Consider the following 14,052-nt stretch of genomic DNA (forward strand, 5'->3'; position numbering starts at 1 on the left):
GAGTCGGAGAAGGTCGAGCGCGTTCAGATTGACGATTAAGAAACTCAGGCACGTGCTCTAAAACTTGGATGTACAGAGCCCGAATTTGGCTTGAGAAGAATGAGAGCTCTTTCACGCTGTTGCCAGAATTATGTAATTTCTAACGATGCTCACCGCAGCAGCGCGGAATACAGCGGGACGAGTTTTTTTTTCTTCAGGCGCACAAGCAGCACCCTGGCGACCGAAAAGAAGCCAAGGAACTCTTATCTGGACTTGTACACAATCCCCCGAAAATTGTGGCCGAATGTGTGTCTCAGGCTGCCGTGAAGACACTCGACGGGTGCTTGGCAGTTACGGCGAACGGTACGGTTACGGTGAACCGCGTCTACGGGATGTGAGTTCCTACTGGAGCACTACCCGCAACCATCTTCGCAATACCATCTTCGGCTGTAGCTGCCTTTTGTTAATTTTGTTTCACTATATTCCTTCACTAAATCGGTCGGAAATTCGTTGACATGGGCATACAGCACATCGAGCCAAGCAAGTATTGCCGCAAGTTTGAGATAAGTAAGAAGACGCTTGTTATAAGATTACGCGCCTGTACGAAGCTGAAGTTCTCATGGAAATAATGAACGGTTTAGGCATGAATATTTAACCAACGTACATATACAGTCAAAAATTGATCTAACAAAACCCGATCTTAAGAATTTCCCGATCTAACGAATTAACAAATTCGGATTCCCCCGCAGGTGCCTATACGGCTCAATGCTTTTATATGAACTCGAACTAACAAACTAAATTCAGCGCCATTCCCGATCTAACGAATTATTTCAAGAAACAGACGCGAGCAAAAAGAAGAAACTCCGGTTCCTGGGGACAGCTTCGTCGGCTTTAACGAGGTGGCAGAAGATCTGAGCTTACACGACTACCTGAGCGCCGACGCAGACGCCGACACGACGGAGGGTTTGAACATGAAGAAGTCGAGCAGTTATTTTCCGGCGCACAAGAGGTGTCAGAGCATGCTGGTGACCTAGAAACTGCTGAAGCTCCGGTGCCAACTCCAGGCGAGGTGATGGACGCTATTGACTTTTTCAGGTGTTGTACTGGGGCTCACGAACGAACCGACGACATGTTGAACGCGCTTGCAAGCTACGAAAAGTATGTCCCCCCAATGCTAACGAAGCGCACGCTGGCGAAAATCACAAGCTTTTTTACCGCGAAATAAATTTTTTTTCCCCCAGAACCCATAGCCTTTTATTGTCATTATTTTCACCGCGGACTTTTAGCGTCGCACCCGCCGCAATTACGATGTTATGGTAGCATGCTTGGATGAGCCTCCCTTTAGACATCTAATTTACGGAATCAACTGCTTGAAAAATGACAGACCCGCTTTTACGAAGTTCTCCATTTAACGAAACAATTTGCGGTTCCCCGAAAACAATTTGCCCCGAAAACCGAAACCGAAACAAAAATATTCTACTGAAGAATTCAGAATATATTAATTATTGTTATAGCTTTCCCATAATAATTTGTATTTTTTGCTTATTTTTACTGACTTATAACGGTAAGAGTAATATATTTTTAATCAATGCAAAGAGCAGTGTTTTGGTTGCGGTTATATTTAGTGATCGTTCACGGGCAGCGGTGCGTTCCAGTTCAGAATTTTCATTGGCGTCATGTGTTGGATACATGTGTGCGGTTTGCATTGCCGGTGATTCTGAGTGACAGACATGAACGCTCATCGTAGTGCATTTGTGTCATCTTTTGTTGCTCAACCGTTCGTATACACAAAGTGCCAGCACCACTAGCTAGACATGCGGGTACTAAAGCGTTCACTCTCTTACCTTGCGCTAGCTCGTCGGTGCCTCAGCGTTAGCACCCGGTGCAATAATAATCCAAATAGGTGAGTATATTTCTGTAAGTTAATATATTTTGACCCTCAATGTACAGACAGCTTTGTATTCTATATTTCAGAAAGCTTAAGGACTGGGAAGCTGTTATCGGTATCGAAGTCCACGTCCAGATACTGTCGAACTCGAAGTTGTTCTCAAGCTCACCTTACAAGTTCGGCGAGCCGCCGAACTCCCAAGTTTCGGCCTTTGATGCATCGATGCCGGGAACACTGCCTGTAAGAGACCGCCTTTCTGCGCACGATTTGGCGATCTCACACACTGTCTATGTTTCAGGTGCTGAACCGACGATGCGTAGAAGCAGCTGTTCTGACTGCGCTTGCGCTGAACTGCGATATCCACAGCGTCTCGCACTTCGATAGAAAACATTATTTTTACGCCGATATGCCGGTAAGACAGTAGTACTATACACAAGAACAACCATTTTTGTGCTGTAGAGAAACTTCAGCGCGTAAAACACGGGACCAAGAGTCACGAATAGCTGTCATGTTGGAGCACGGTTTCACGGTGAAAAGCTGTAAACTATCTTATCTCGAGCAGCACAGCGAGAAAGGGTTGTGCTGACGTCACATCACGGACACACAGCGCCCTTGTGTGTCCCCGTGGTCTTTTTTCGCGGCGCAGTTTTTCCACGTCATGAACCAACTTGGATATGCTAAAGTATTTTTATCGCTTTTTTTTTTTTTAGTGATGTTGCTGCATAAATACCCGGTGACCTTTTTTTCATTGACGTATGCTGTTTTGCTGCGATTGCAACTCCTTACAGTGTAACCTTACAGAAGGAAGAGAATGGTATTCAGATATACATAGAGAGAGAGAGAGAGAGAGAGAGAGAGAGAGAGAGAGAGAGAAAACTTTATTGCATAACAGCCAGTTATCCTAGACGCCGGCCAAGAGCCCTTGGGCTCTAGCAGCATCTTTGGCCAGCTGAATGGCCCGGACTTGATCCGCTGGGTCGAAGCTGAGCAATACAGTCTCCCACTGCTCTACACTAGCGATGTCGCGGCCTACCATTGTCGCCTGTAAACAGGCCCACAGCATGTGGGCTAGGTCTGCCCTGTTCTTACACTGGCGACACTTGTCAGGACATGCCCGGAATAACAGTGACTGTACGCAACCGGGGTGGGTATGAGTTCGTTTGCAGAAGTCTTCAAGCCACGGATTGCCATAAACTGAGGGTAGGATGAGCTGGAGGAAAGCAGGCCCGCTCTGGCCTGTAGCGATTAGTGACGTCCCTGTAGTGATGGTCCCTGCCTGAACAGTGAAGTAAATGAGCGGTGTTGTCATCACCAGCTCTGTCAGAAAATCCTCAAGTGGCGTCGCAGAAAATAAAAGTTTCATATCGTGTCGTGCAAGTCGTGACTGCCATGAATGAAGCGCATTTTTCTTTGTCCACTTTGTTACCTTCTGTTACAAAACTACACCGCTACCTTTAATCCTTACGCTCTGTTTACAGGCGGGCTACCAAATTACTCAGCAAAGGTCACCCCTAGCAACTAAGGGCTACTTGGACTTTGTTGTCTTCTCACCGGGCTCGCAAGAGACGTACTCCAAGCGGGCCACGCTGACCCAGCTTCAGCTTGAGCAGGATAGTGGGAAGAGCCTGCACGATGCTGCGCACAATAGAAGCCTCATAGATCTCAACCGAGCAGGTAAGGTTTGCGACCCCTGCACGCTGCATTTCCATTTACAATGATTAGTATGGTGCAACACCTAGAGCACAAAACATGGTTGAACTACTGCTCAAGGCACGTTTAATCACCACCCGCCGCGGTGGCTCGGTGGCTAAGGCATTACGCTGCTGAGCACAGGGTCGCGGGTTCGATTCCCAGCCGTGGCGACCGCTTTTCTGATGGGGGCGAAAAGCAAAAACGTCCGGATGTACGAGATTTCGGCGCACGTTAAAGATCCCCAGGTGGTCAAAATTAATCCGGAGCCCTCCAATACGGCGCACCTCATCGCCTGCGTTGCGTCGGCGCCGCGTTAAACCCTACAATCAATCAATTTAACGTTTAATCACCGGAGGATCCTGTTGCTTCTTCTTTTCGACAGGTGTTGGCCTCATGGAGCTAGTGTTTGACGCATGCTTGAAAGATGGGGAAGAAGCAGCGAGCCTGGTCAAAGAGCTGTTGCTGATACTGCGTGCACTCAATGTGTGCAGTGGCAAGATGGAAGGTGGGCTGATTTCGTGCAAGTATTCGCACGGCAATGGACTTGTTTCCCCGTCATTTGGGGTTTGGCCGTGGCCGCTGTATTCACTTAGAAATAGAAATGACCTGCTGTTAATGTATCCCATTTCGCATTACAGAGGGTGCCCTTCGAGTCGATGCGAACGTGTCTGTCAATCGCCCTGGAGAGCCCTGGGGCACACGAACTGAAGTGAAGAACCTCAACAGTGTGAGAGCTGTGGCCAATGCCATAGGTAGGCCTGGTACATTCAGTGTTAAGGGGGGACACTGGTCTTGAGGATATTTTTGTTATTTTTTAACCTATGTGCTTGAGATTTGCACATTAAGTGTGTTTTAGCATCCTGAGCATAAATATGCACTCAGTTTTTGTCTATGTAGTTTAAGGTCAGAGTTGTGCCACATGTTATGCCATTCCATTTTGGGCAATTTTTTTATTATCTACCTGTGAAATACGTGAATACTTTTTATCCCTCTGTGCTCTAATAGGACCAGGGAGTGCGACTATACCACAGCAATAATTTTAGCATTGTTTCTGCAAACACTGTAAACTCATTAAATATCAGGCCATGAATAACCAATGTTTTCATAAAATGGACGGCATAAGATTTTGTGCTAGCAAAAATGATTGTTATATTTTTGTGGTTTTATTGCACTGTTCAACTCATAAGCTTTTGAATGCAGCAAAAATGATGCAAATCTGACCAGTATGTACCGAGATATTGTACCTGACAGTTGACCTCATGGGAAAAAAAATGTGTCTGAGAAAACAAGACAGATAATTTGGAAACGTAGGCAAAAATGGTCATTTAAGCGACTTCAAAGGGTGACAGCTTTGCAAACACTTATGGTACAGCTGTAAAATTTGGCAGCTACATTCTTTGGGACTTGTAGAGTGCGAACAAAATTAATACAGAATATTGATTTTTTGGCAAAAAAAGTCTGTCCTCAAGTCCAATGTCCCCCCCCTTAAGGGGAGCCACTGGCATTAAGATTAACTCCTTTTTTAAAAAGTCAATCTATCAGTGATGATAAAATCATCGTTCACACCTGTTCTGTCTCCCATGGTTCAAATATGCAATTGGTTTTAAGATATGGTAATTTTATGACATATAAAGAAAGTACTGAAATTTAATTAAATTAGGTCATTCTTTACAGGCCGTTAAGGGCTTCTGAGTGAAAATTTTCTCATATACTGCTTAAAAAGTCAGACTCAGACTTGCGCTTGGTCACCGATTTACGTGAGAAAGCATGTATGCATTGCTCCAATTGCTAACATGCTGTTGCTAGTTGCGGAGCAGTGTGCAGTATGAATAGAATGTGGTCTGCTGAAGCTGTCCGTGCTACACCTCGGACCTGCAGTGCCATCGGCATGCAACTTGGCCATTGTTCCCAACTAATCCAACGAGTCAAGCAGCGCCAGTTGCACTTGTATGAGGCACCTTCATTTTTTTGTTCCAGCTTTTGTTCCAGGCATTTTCTTCAGTGCTTGTAACTGTACAGTAAGGCACGGGCAACAAGCTTAGATGCATATTTTGCATGCTGACCTGAAAATTGCAGGTTTTGTGTGAGCAACTGTGTCGTCTCTTTATTTACAGACTACGAAATCGGGAGGCAAATTTGGGTTCTTTCGAGTGGTGGAGAAGTCATCAACACGACGATGGCTTTTGACGCTCTGAAAAAGTAAGCCTTCTTGTGCAAGTTCAACAGTACAGTGGTTGACCCGCTGTATGTTCGCACTGGAGTGCGTTAATGCCATGGCCCGTTGCATGCTGCTGCTGAAGCCTGCTTTTTCTTCTTTCTGATAAAGTGCCCAATGCCTGTGAAGAAGTAAATTTCTGAGCTTCTACAATTCATGCTTTCTGTATAGCTCATGGACAGTACGATTCTCATTAGGTAGGACTCTCTAAATGGACATGTGTCCTGGACAGAAGACCTGGTTATTTACGACCCCTGTGCATGTACAGAGGCTGCAGAATTACGAGTAAAACTAAGTGTGCACTGGTTACCTCAAGAAATCGTCTCAGTGTTTCATCTGTCTTTCCTTTGTTTTTATTGGTACCAGCAAGTTGTAACAATTTGCCACGGTGTAATGCACAGTGTCAAGGGAATAAAAATCCTGGGCCATCTCCACTAACGTGAAACCTGGGGAGGGGCAAAGGATGTGGTGTATAAGTGTATTCTTGGCGCCTTGCCGTTTTTGCCAACGGAGATGAAACCGTTGGGAGCTAGAAGTATATAGTAGCTTTGCTGTAAAAGTCTCTTGTCTTCGAAGGACGAAGCTGTCTATCGCAAGGCGCAAACGAGTGTCCCGGTGGTTTTTTAGTACGCGTTACGAAGCGCTCCAGCGCCAGGCATACACGAGTGTCCCAGTGTTTTTTTAGTACGCGTTACATTCTAGCGGGAGGCGTAAAGGAGTTTCCCCTTGTATTAGTACCGCGACTACATGAAATGATGATTACAACGATGATGACGACAGAAGACGCCAACAGCCCCAGCATTTAAGGGGCTTTGCCCCTAAATAACAACTTTGCCCCAATTCAGACTACTTCTACTTGAAGCTCTTTACTACATGGTGACCTTCAGGATAACTTGCAATTAAATTAAAGTAATGCTTGCCTTCCACACGTGGGAGGTTTGTTAGTGTAGCCGAACAAAGATTTTAGGTTTGGCACATACAGTGTATACATGCATACGTGGTGCGATATTGATATTCCTAATAAAGGTGCATAAATTTAGAAAACAAGTAATTTTTGCACAATTGAAATTGTGTTTAGCGCCTCTCTTGTAGTATTGAGTTTGTATTTTATAAATGATAAGAATTCCCTTTGTACAATTCAGTCGTGGAATCGTCAAACTCTTTTGTGATTCCATCCCACTGATCCTCCGTTTTAATTGCGTGTCTTGATGCTTGCATTGAACCTCGTGCTGTAAGTGCTGTTATACACGCATCTGAATGGCAGATTCATGCAGCAGACTCACTCATACCATATTGGGTAGCGCAAGTTTCATCAAGTGAGCTTGCACTGCATAATTTCACTCGATTTCATGCAAGTAAAGACTCGTAACAAGAAGAGCAGTTTAGACTGCGGGTCTGTGCTGTTCTACATTGGAGCTGCTTTCACCAACCCGCCCGTGGAATTACAAGCAAGTTTCATAACCAGTGAAAACAGTTGCTTCACATCGTATTTCGAGAGGGAGTGACCCTATGAAATCATCTTTTTGTAAATGTGAAAATGCCAGTGTGGATGGCATTTAGGCATGTGATGTAAATGCAGATATGCCACTCGCAGCAGGAGCAGCAGTGCTGCTTAGCTTGGAAAATGCCAAAAGTATAAAATAGCTACCACCACCCCTGGGATCTTTTCACGCTGCAATTCCTGATTTCCCAAATTGTGAGTGGGAAAATGTGGTTGTCACAGTTTGTCTGGATGTTTCCTTTTTTTTCTATGCACAAAAAAAAAAGTTTGGTGAAGAAGGAACATGTATATTTAAAATAAATGTGCCTGGAAAGTTTTTCTCAGCAGTAAATAATTTCCACTTTGTCCAATATGCTTGTAATACTGTCTTATACAATGTAATGCATCTCGATTGATGTCATGCGAGCAGTCTGATATCTTCAGAGGCAAAATGTAGCTAGTAAAAAGTGGCCGCTGTTGCGTCTTTAAGAAAGACCACCGTATACTGCCGAGCTAGGTATTTGGCCAACAACGTGCTGTTCTGCTGAAGAGACAAACCTTTCAATGTGGTTTTTCACTGTATATTTGACAGGCTGCATGCAGCAGGGCAAAGCTACGAGATGGGTCCACCTGTCCACTGGTGAAATGGAAATGTCCTTCCAAGGCCCAGTGCCTATTGCCACTTTTTTTCAGCTAGCGGCCTCCATAGAATGTCATGATAGTTAGACACACTCATTGGGCGAATTGGGTGTGAGCTGTGTAGCATCCACAGTGCTACATGCAGCTTGTGAGATAGACCAAAGAATCGGTAACAAAACCTTTCTAGTGAGAAGTGTTATCTGAATAGTGACTCAGCATCTTCACTAACTTTTTATTTTGTGTGGTGAATTTTCCAGGTGCACGATTCCGATGCGAGATAAGGAAGTTGTCCAAGACTACAGATTTATGCCAGAGCCCAACCTGCCCCCGTTAGTCATATCTCTCGGCGACACACGGGATGAAAGCGTGGTCAGTGTGGAAAGGCTGCGCCGAGCAATGCCTTTGCTTCCATGGCAGAATAAGGAACGATTAGTAAGAGACCACGGCTTGACGCCACATCAAGCGAATACTATGGTGGTAAGATTTCTTTTTTTATTATTGTGACCATTACGCACCTTTAAGGAAGCCGTTGAGACCACATCTAAGCAACTACTTCCTTCTGTCTCTTCATGTCTTGGTGTAAGAAATTCTGTCAATTTGTTTTTTTAGTTTGAACTGAAATGGCTTAAGAGTACAAATAACATGACACAGACGAACGCACACACACACACACACACACACACACACACACACACACACACACACAAATATTGCATTCAGCATGCTGACGTGCCTTCTACCAACTTTTTGTTTCACAAAAACAGTGCATGTGGGAAGACAGTTTAGGACAACACTGTCTGTCCGTCTAAACAAAATTGAATAAAGTGCTGGGAAACCCAGCAAGAATACACAGTGATACTTCTGAACAAAGAACATGGGTGAACAAAGAACGTGGGGAATATTCATAATTGTGGGTAGATTGCAATCACTTATTGCAAAGAGCAGTGTTGTCCTGCTGAATATGCCATCATCCTAGTTTTTGTTTGAATCTTGTGACATTTGTTCCTGGGAACTTCAACGAATGTTCTTGGTGCTTTAATGGGTACGAGAGCACAGAAGTGTGCTGTCAGTTCTGTTAGCCATGGCACAAGATTCAAGGCTGAACTTATTATTATACCACATCCTTTAACCAAGTTTAACTGCAGCTAATTCCATTTATATTGGGTCACAAGGTATCAACATGCATGAGCATTTGTGATGGGCTGCCAAAGTAGGCTACGTACTGGAGGTTGAGGCAACCCTTTCAGGTCATCAGTGACGACCTGTGGGCGAGTGGACCTTTATGGCCTTACAGACGTTTTTGCAGTTCCTGAAAGGAAATCACAAGAAGATCGAAAGTCTGCACAGTTTCAAGGCAATTGATTTTTGTTTCACCCTCTCCATCTTTTTTTCCCAGAATGAAGAAGGGTTCTTGGAATTGTTTGACAGTCTGGTCAGCTTTAAGGACTGCGAAACCAAGCTTATTGTCAACTGGCTTTTGCTTCATCTACTTGCGCAGCTAAACAAAGCTGATATCCCTCTGAAACCGAGGTAGGTGTGGCACCTCGCACGTAAAATGGCTGTTTGTTTCAGAACGTATTGCTTGTACGCTCTTGTGGCTCAAAAACACAGCAGTGTGGGTTAAAGGTCCCTCCGTATTCGTACCATTCACGATAGCTAGGGCAAGGTGTCATAATCAGCAAAAAATCTCGACTACTCCTGAATGGGCAGTGTTCAACAAATGGAACGTGAATCGTTGAATAATGTGGAACATCCTACAGTCTATCTGCTCTTGTGTTCCTTGTTGAAGTGAAAACTTGGGTGCTAAAGCAATGCTTCGATTCAAGCTGCTTTCACAAAAATAAAGACCACCGTATGTTGCCAAGCGTGTTGCAAGTTTAGTTAAAGCTATTACCCAAGACCCGGGTCTTGCTCAAAGACCCTTTGCGACAAAGCTAATGCGCACAAAACATTTGTGACGCGCGTTCTGGTCTGGGTAACCTGCACTTTTGTTTCCCGGCCGAACACCCCAACCAGCACTTGTCATGGTGAAAGCAGATACTAAAGCCAAGGAAGTGGGCACGATGAGAAAAAGACACGGCCAATGTGTTGCTAGGGCTTACAGATGCCCACATATTACTGATCTCAAACCAGGCACACTCTCTAGGTGTTGCCTGCACTGTCCAGGTAATGCCGTTCGAGCACTATAGACGAGCATCTTGCCCTCTCTACATTTGAAATGTCATGGTCTTCTTAAAGACCAACTGCACTCAAATTTCATCATGGCCAAATTTATTTTTACCTTACATTACATACTTTCAAATCAACTGGGACATGACTGGTAACCTCGCGAAATGCATTGTTAATCAGTTAAAAATGTTGAAAGTAGCTCTGTCGCAGACGGCGCTGCACCTGCCGGCACATCACACAAACAGCTATGAAGCGGAAGTGACATGCCAGCTGGCCGGGTGCTTGGTTCTCCGGCTAGCCTGGAGAACCGGTCGTGTGCGCTTTTCTGAGGGCTATTGCGCGTGAAGAGCCATTGTGCGCAGGTTTGCTCCGGCCAGCCGGCCGCTCGGCTGCAGCGTCACTTCAGCCTGGCCGTAATGGCCATGCTCTTCTGAATTTCAGTTTCAAAATAACCGATTTTTGCTGGCCGTTCGCACCATGCACACGCATATTTCAGCTTTCGTATTTTGTATCATGCAGCCTGGTTAAATGTTCCTGAATGCTTGGCTAAGAGCCGAGTTTGCTGGAGCCAGGGACTATTAACAACAAACGAAACACTGCTGCATGTGTAGCAGCCAAAGTTAGTGAGGAATAATAATAGGAAGAGCCTTGGGGGGCCTGTTTTATGTGATGCAAACCTATTAGTACCTGACAATGTGTTCAACGTCTTCCCCCAGCTGTCTAGACGCAACGAAATTCCATGAGCTTCTGGTTCTTGTGCGTGACCAGCGTATTAGCAACACAACTGGCCAAGAAGTTTTGAAGCTTTTGGTGAATGGGGATTCAAGGCCACCAACAGAGGTGAGCTGGTCAGGAGCAAAACGTAGTGCAAACTTTAAGAACAGGTGGAAAGCCCCCTCCCTAGAAAAATTGCCCAAAATTTGAGCAGTTTTTCAGCCTAATTGGAGTTTAAAAGGGCAAAATGTGGAAGAGGTGCAACTACTTTCTGGCTGCAACATTTACACAAAAGTCCGCATGTTTCAACTGCTTAGGCAGAATATCTGTGCTGTTAAAAAATGTCATATTTACACGTACACTTATTCTTTAAACATTAATAGCATTTTCTAATTCAGTACAATTCAAAGCAGCTAACAATCATAATTAAAATTCAATTGTCTGCTTTTCCTAGATTGTGTATCACTTCTAATTATTAACACATCAATTCGCCGCTGGCATGTGTAATGTGCGATCTCACCCTGTGTGTTAAAAAATCACTTCATCGAATGGTGCCATAGTTACGAGTTTGCTAATTCTTTTTTTTCTTCGCAGATTGTTGAAGAAAACAACTGGTGGCAGATCACAGACTCTGACGAGCTCAGGGAGTTCTGTCAGACAGTTGTTAATGAAAATCCAAAAGATGTAAGTATTTTTGTTTTTGGAGTAGCAGCCAGGAGAAAACTTGTTAGCAAGGAAACAGTGAACAATAAGCAGATGTAGTGGAGTAGCAATATATTTAAATTTCAACAAATGCCCAGCTAGAGGTAACTCAGGGAATGCTGACAAATTGCACGGTGTATACTTGACTAGTCAACTTCAAGAGATTTTCTAAGTGGAATAATCATTGGTAATTGTAAGACTCTTCAACAATAGTAAGCAAGACAAGGCATGGAGGTGCCGCACTCCTGCTTTATGGCCTAATAGCACTGACCCGTCTCCCTCATCTCTGCTGTGTAAAATCCCGGCATAGACATAGGACATAGTTGTGAAGCCATATTCGAAAAAAATTCAGTTCTTATGCCGTCTAACAGCAGCGAAACCAGATGCACCTACACACAAGGTGTAAAATGTTGAGTTCATGCATGGAGGAAAGAAAAGCCTAAAAGAGGTGCTGACGTTGCATCTCCTAAAGCCAGATATGCCGTTTTAGGATGTTTTTTTTTTTCTTTTTTTCGTGTGGTTTGTGCATGTTCACCATCTCCTCTGCCTTTAGTCACTTCCCTTTCGTCTGCCCTGTCTGCACCTGGATACCACTTGGGCTGCGCAGTGACAAAGAAACTTGGTCGTCCAGCCTTTCTGCTGCCATTTCCAGTGGCCTTCTGAGAGCGTGAAAAAGCTGCATGACTTCGCCACATTTCTTTCAATGCGTTGATGGCAAGCTGGGCCTTTCACAAGCTTCTTTTTTTTTTTTTCGTGGGTCCTTAGCTTCATACCAGGAGCAGATCCAGAGCAACAATTTCAAAGGTGCAAAAAGCTAGGGGGCCTGAAAAGGGAGCGGTGAAAGGGGAGTGTGCCATGCAGCCTTTTTTTTTGCCAGTTTAAGAGGTGTTTGGATCGGCCAATTCTCCCCCTCTCTTTCATTCTTAATTGCCACAAAGCCCATTCGACCTAGCTTGCACATCCCACTTTAGGTCACAGCAGCTCAGTGATGGTGCTGCTATCACTGGGAAAAAGCAAAACCGAACGTGTAGCCTTTTGGCCCGTTCCTGCATCTCGTCAGCAGAAAGTGCCGAGAAAGCTGTGAACTTGACTTCCGCTCATCTTCACCGCCCGTGAATCAAACGGCGCACATGAACTAATCAAGGTAGGGCAGGAGAATCGAACGGGCCTACTGATCATAAGCTTGTGATCACACTCTCGCCATGTGGAAAACTTCGAAACAGCTAACTGAAACCGCAATATTGGATTACGCTTGCCTTCAAAGCATCTGTTAGTAACTGTTGTCGGAAAACTTTTCTTAGCTGTATTTTGCAAATTGTGGAAATTTGAATTTCATTAGCTTCAACCTCCTCCCCTGCCTCCCCCCCTTTTTTTTTCTCGTTAAAGGAGTTAAATGTTGAAAGCATTTAGATTGATCACTGAGGATATTACTCGTGTTCGATTTCGCGATTGTTTTGAGTGTTTTTATGTTACTGTCTACTTGTGTTCTTATTCCTCTTTGTTACAGGTGAAAAAGGCAGCAAAGGGAAAAGAGCGCAACATCAACGCCCTAATGGCAAAAGTACATGCGTTATCGAATGGTCGGGCCCACATGAAGCGTGCAAAAACTATTATGTTGGAAATTATCAGTGGAACAAAGTAAGCACTTGTTAACGTCATCATCGATGGAAGCTAGCGAATAAAGGAAGCTGTTTACTACATTCAACAGTTGTTTGTTTTCCTTCAGAATAAGCAATGCAAGCCTGTAACCTTGTGCTCTTGGGTAATTTGCTATCTGCACTTGAGGAAGTGCCGCTATTTCTCTGCTGCTTCCCTGTGGCTGCGCGCTCATGCAGAAATTTGCCGAATGGTAGACTATTCATGCGTGTTGCGAGCAATTAACGTTTATTTTTGGGTCTCAAGTAAGTACTGATTTCAACAAGCAACCGTGGCGCCTCCTAGCGGCGCTGTTTGGCTTCGTCCTTTCCGTAGCCATAGCCGCTGTGACAGCCACTGAGATTACGGGAACTATAGTGAACTAGAATGATCTAGTGGCGCGAACGGCGAGGAAGGGGCGTGCTCTTCTGTGTAGAAAACACCAGGTGGCGCTGCTGCGCCATCTTCGAAAGGCGCCGCCGCGGCAGGCTGTCGCTGTTCCGATGTTGGGTAGTAATTAACCCTTAAAAAAAAATGCTACTCGCGTCTGGCATTTCCGTACCTTGCTAGGAACGTTTTGTTGCAAATCTGCCCGTTTGAGCTGTAGGGAAACGGCTATAAATCGAGTTGTTTGGTGTCGTCTGCTACCTGCGCAGACGATCGATGCGAGCGTACGCGTTCGATGTGCTGCCGGCGGACAACTGCTATGTTTAATTCTTTACGAATGGATTTACTTTTTATATTTACTGTAATAAAGTCCCGGCATGAACCTACTTGTGAATTTCACTCTACAAAAGCAAATTATACCCAGTATTCACGCGTCCAGTAGCACCCGGCTGATTTTCTCAGCAGCAAAGTTTGCAATAAACAAATTACCTTCAGAGGAAACTTTCCCCAGGCACTTAGTGCTGAAGGCAGCGTCTCCAAATGTGTCGTTTG

The 14,052-nt window shown here is 44.7% G+C and overlaps 1 protein-coding gene across 1 annotated transcript; it reads left to right on the forward strand.

The window, feature by feature from the left end:
- Nucleotides 1–1,607: 1,607 nt before the first annotated feature.
- Gatb (glutamyl-tRNA(Gln) amidotransferase subunit B, mitochondrial) lies at nucleotides 1,608–13,183 on the forward strand. The gene is made up of 12 exons (XM_077702994.1): nucleotides 1,608–1,882; nucleotides 1,954–2,107; nucleotides 2,166–2,279; nucleotides 3,346–3,541; nucleotides 3,942–4,064; nucleotides 4,198–4,311; nucleotides 5,674–5,758; nucleotides 8,151–8,370; nucleotides 9,290–9,423; nucleotides 10,779–10,902; nucleotides 11,371–11,460; nucleotides 12,986–13,183. The coding sequence occupies exons 1-12, from the start codon at nucleotides 1,794–1,796 to the stop codon at nucleotides 13,118–13,120; spliced, it is 1,578 nt and encodes a 525-aa protein (XP_077559120.1). The 5' UTR covers nucleotides 1,608–1,793; the 3' UTR covers nucleotides 13,121–13,183.
- Nucleotides 13,184–14,052: the final 869 nt, after the last annotated feature.

Source organism: Haemaphysalis longicornis, unplaced genomic scaffold, assembly GCF_048455015.1.
Source record: "Haemaphysalis longicornis isolate Haplotype H1 unplaced genomic scaffold, Haemaphysalis longicornis Haplotype H1 scaffold_3, whole genome shotgun sequence".
NCBI classification, from domain to species: Eukaryota; Metazoa; Arthropoda; class Arachnida; order Ixodida; family Ixodidae; genus Haemaphysalis; species Haemaphysalis longicornis.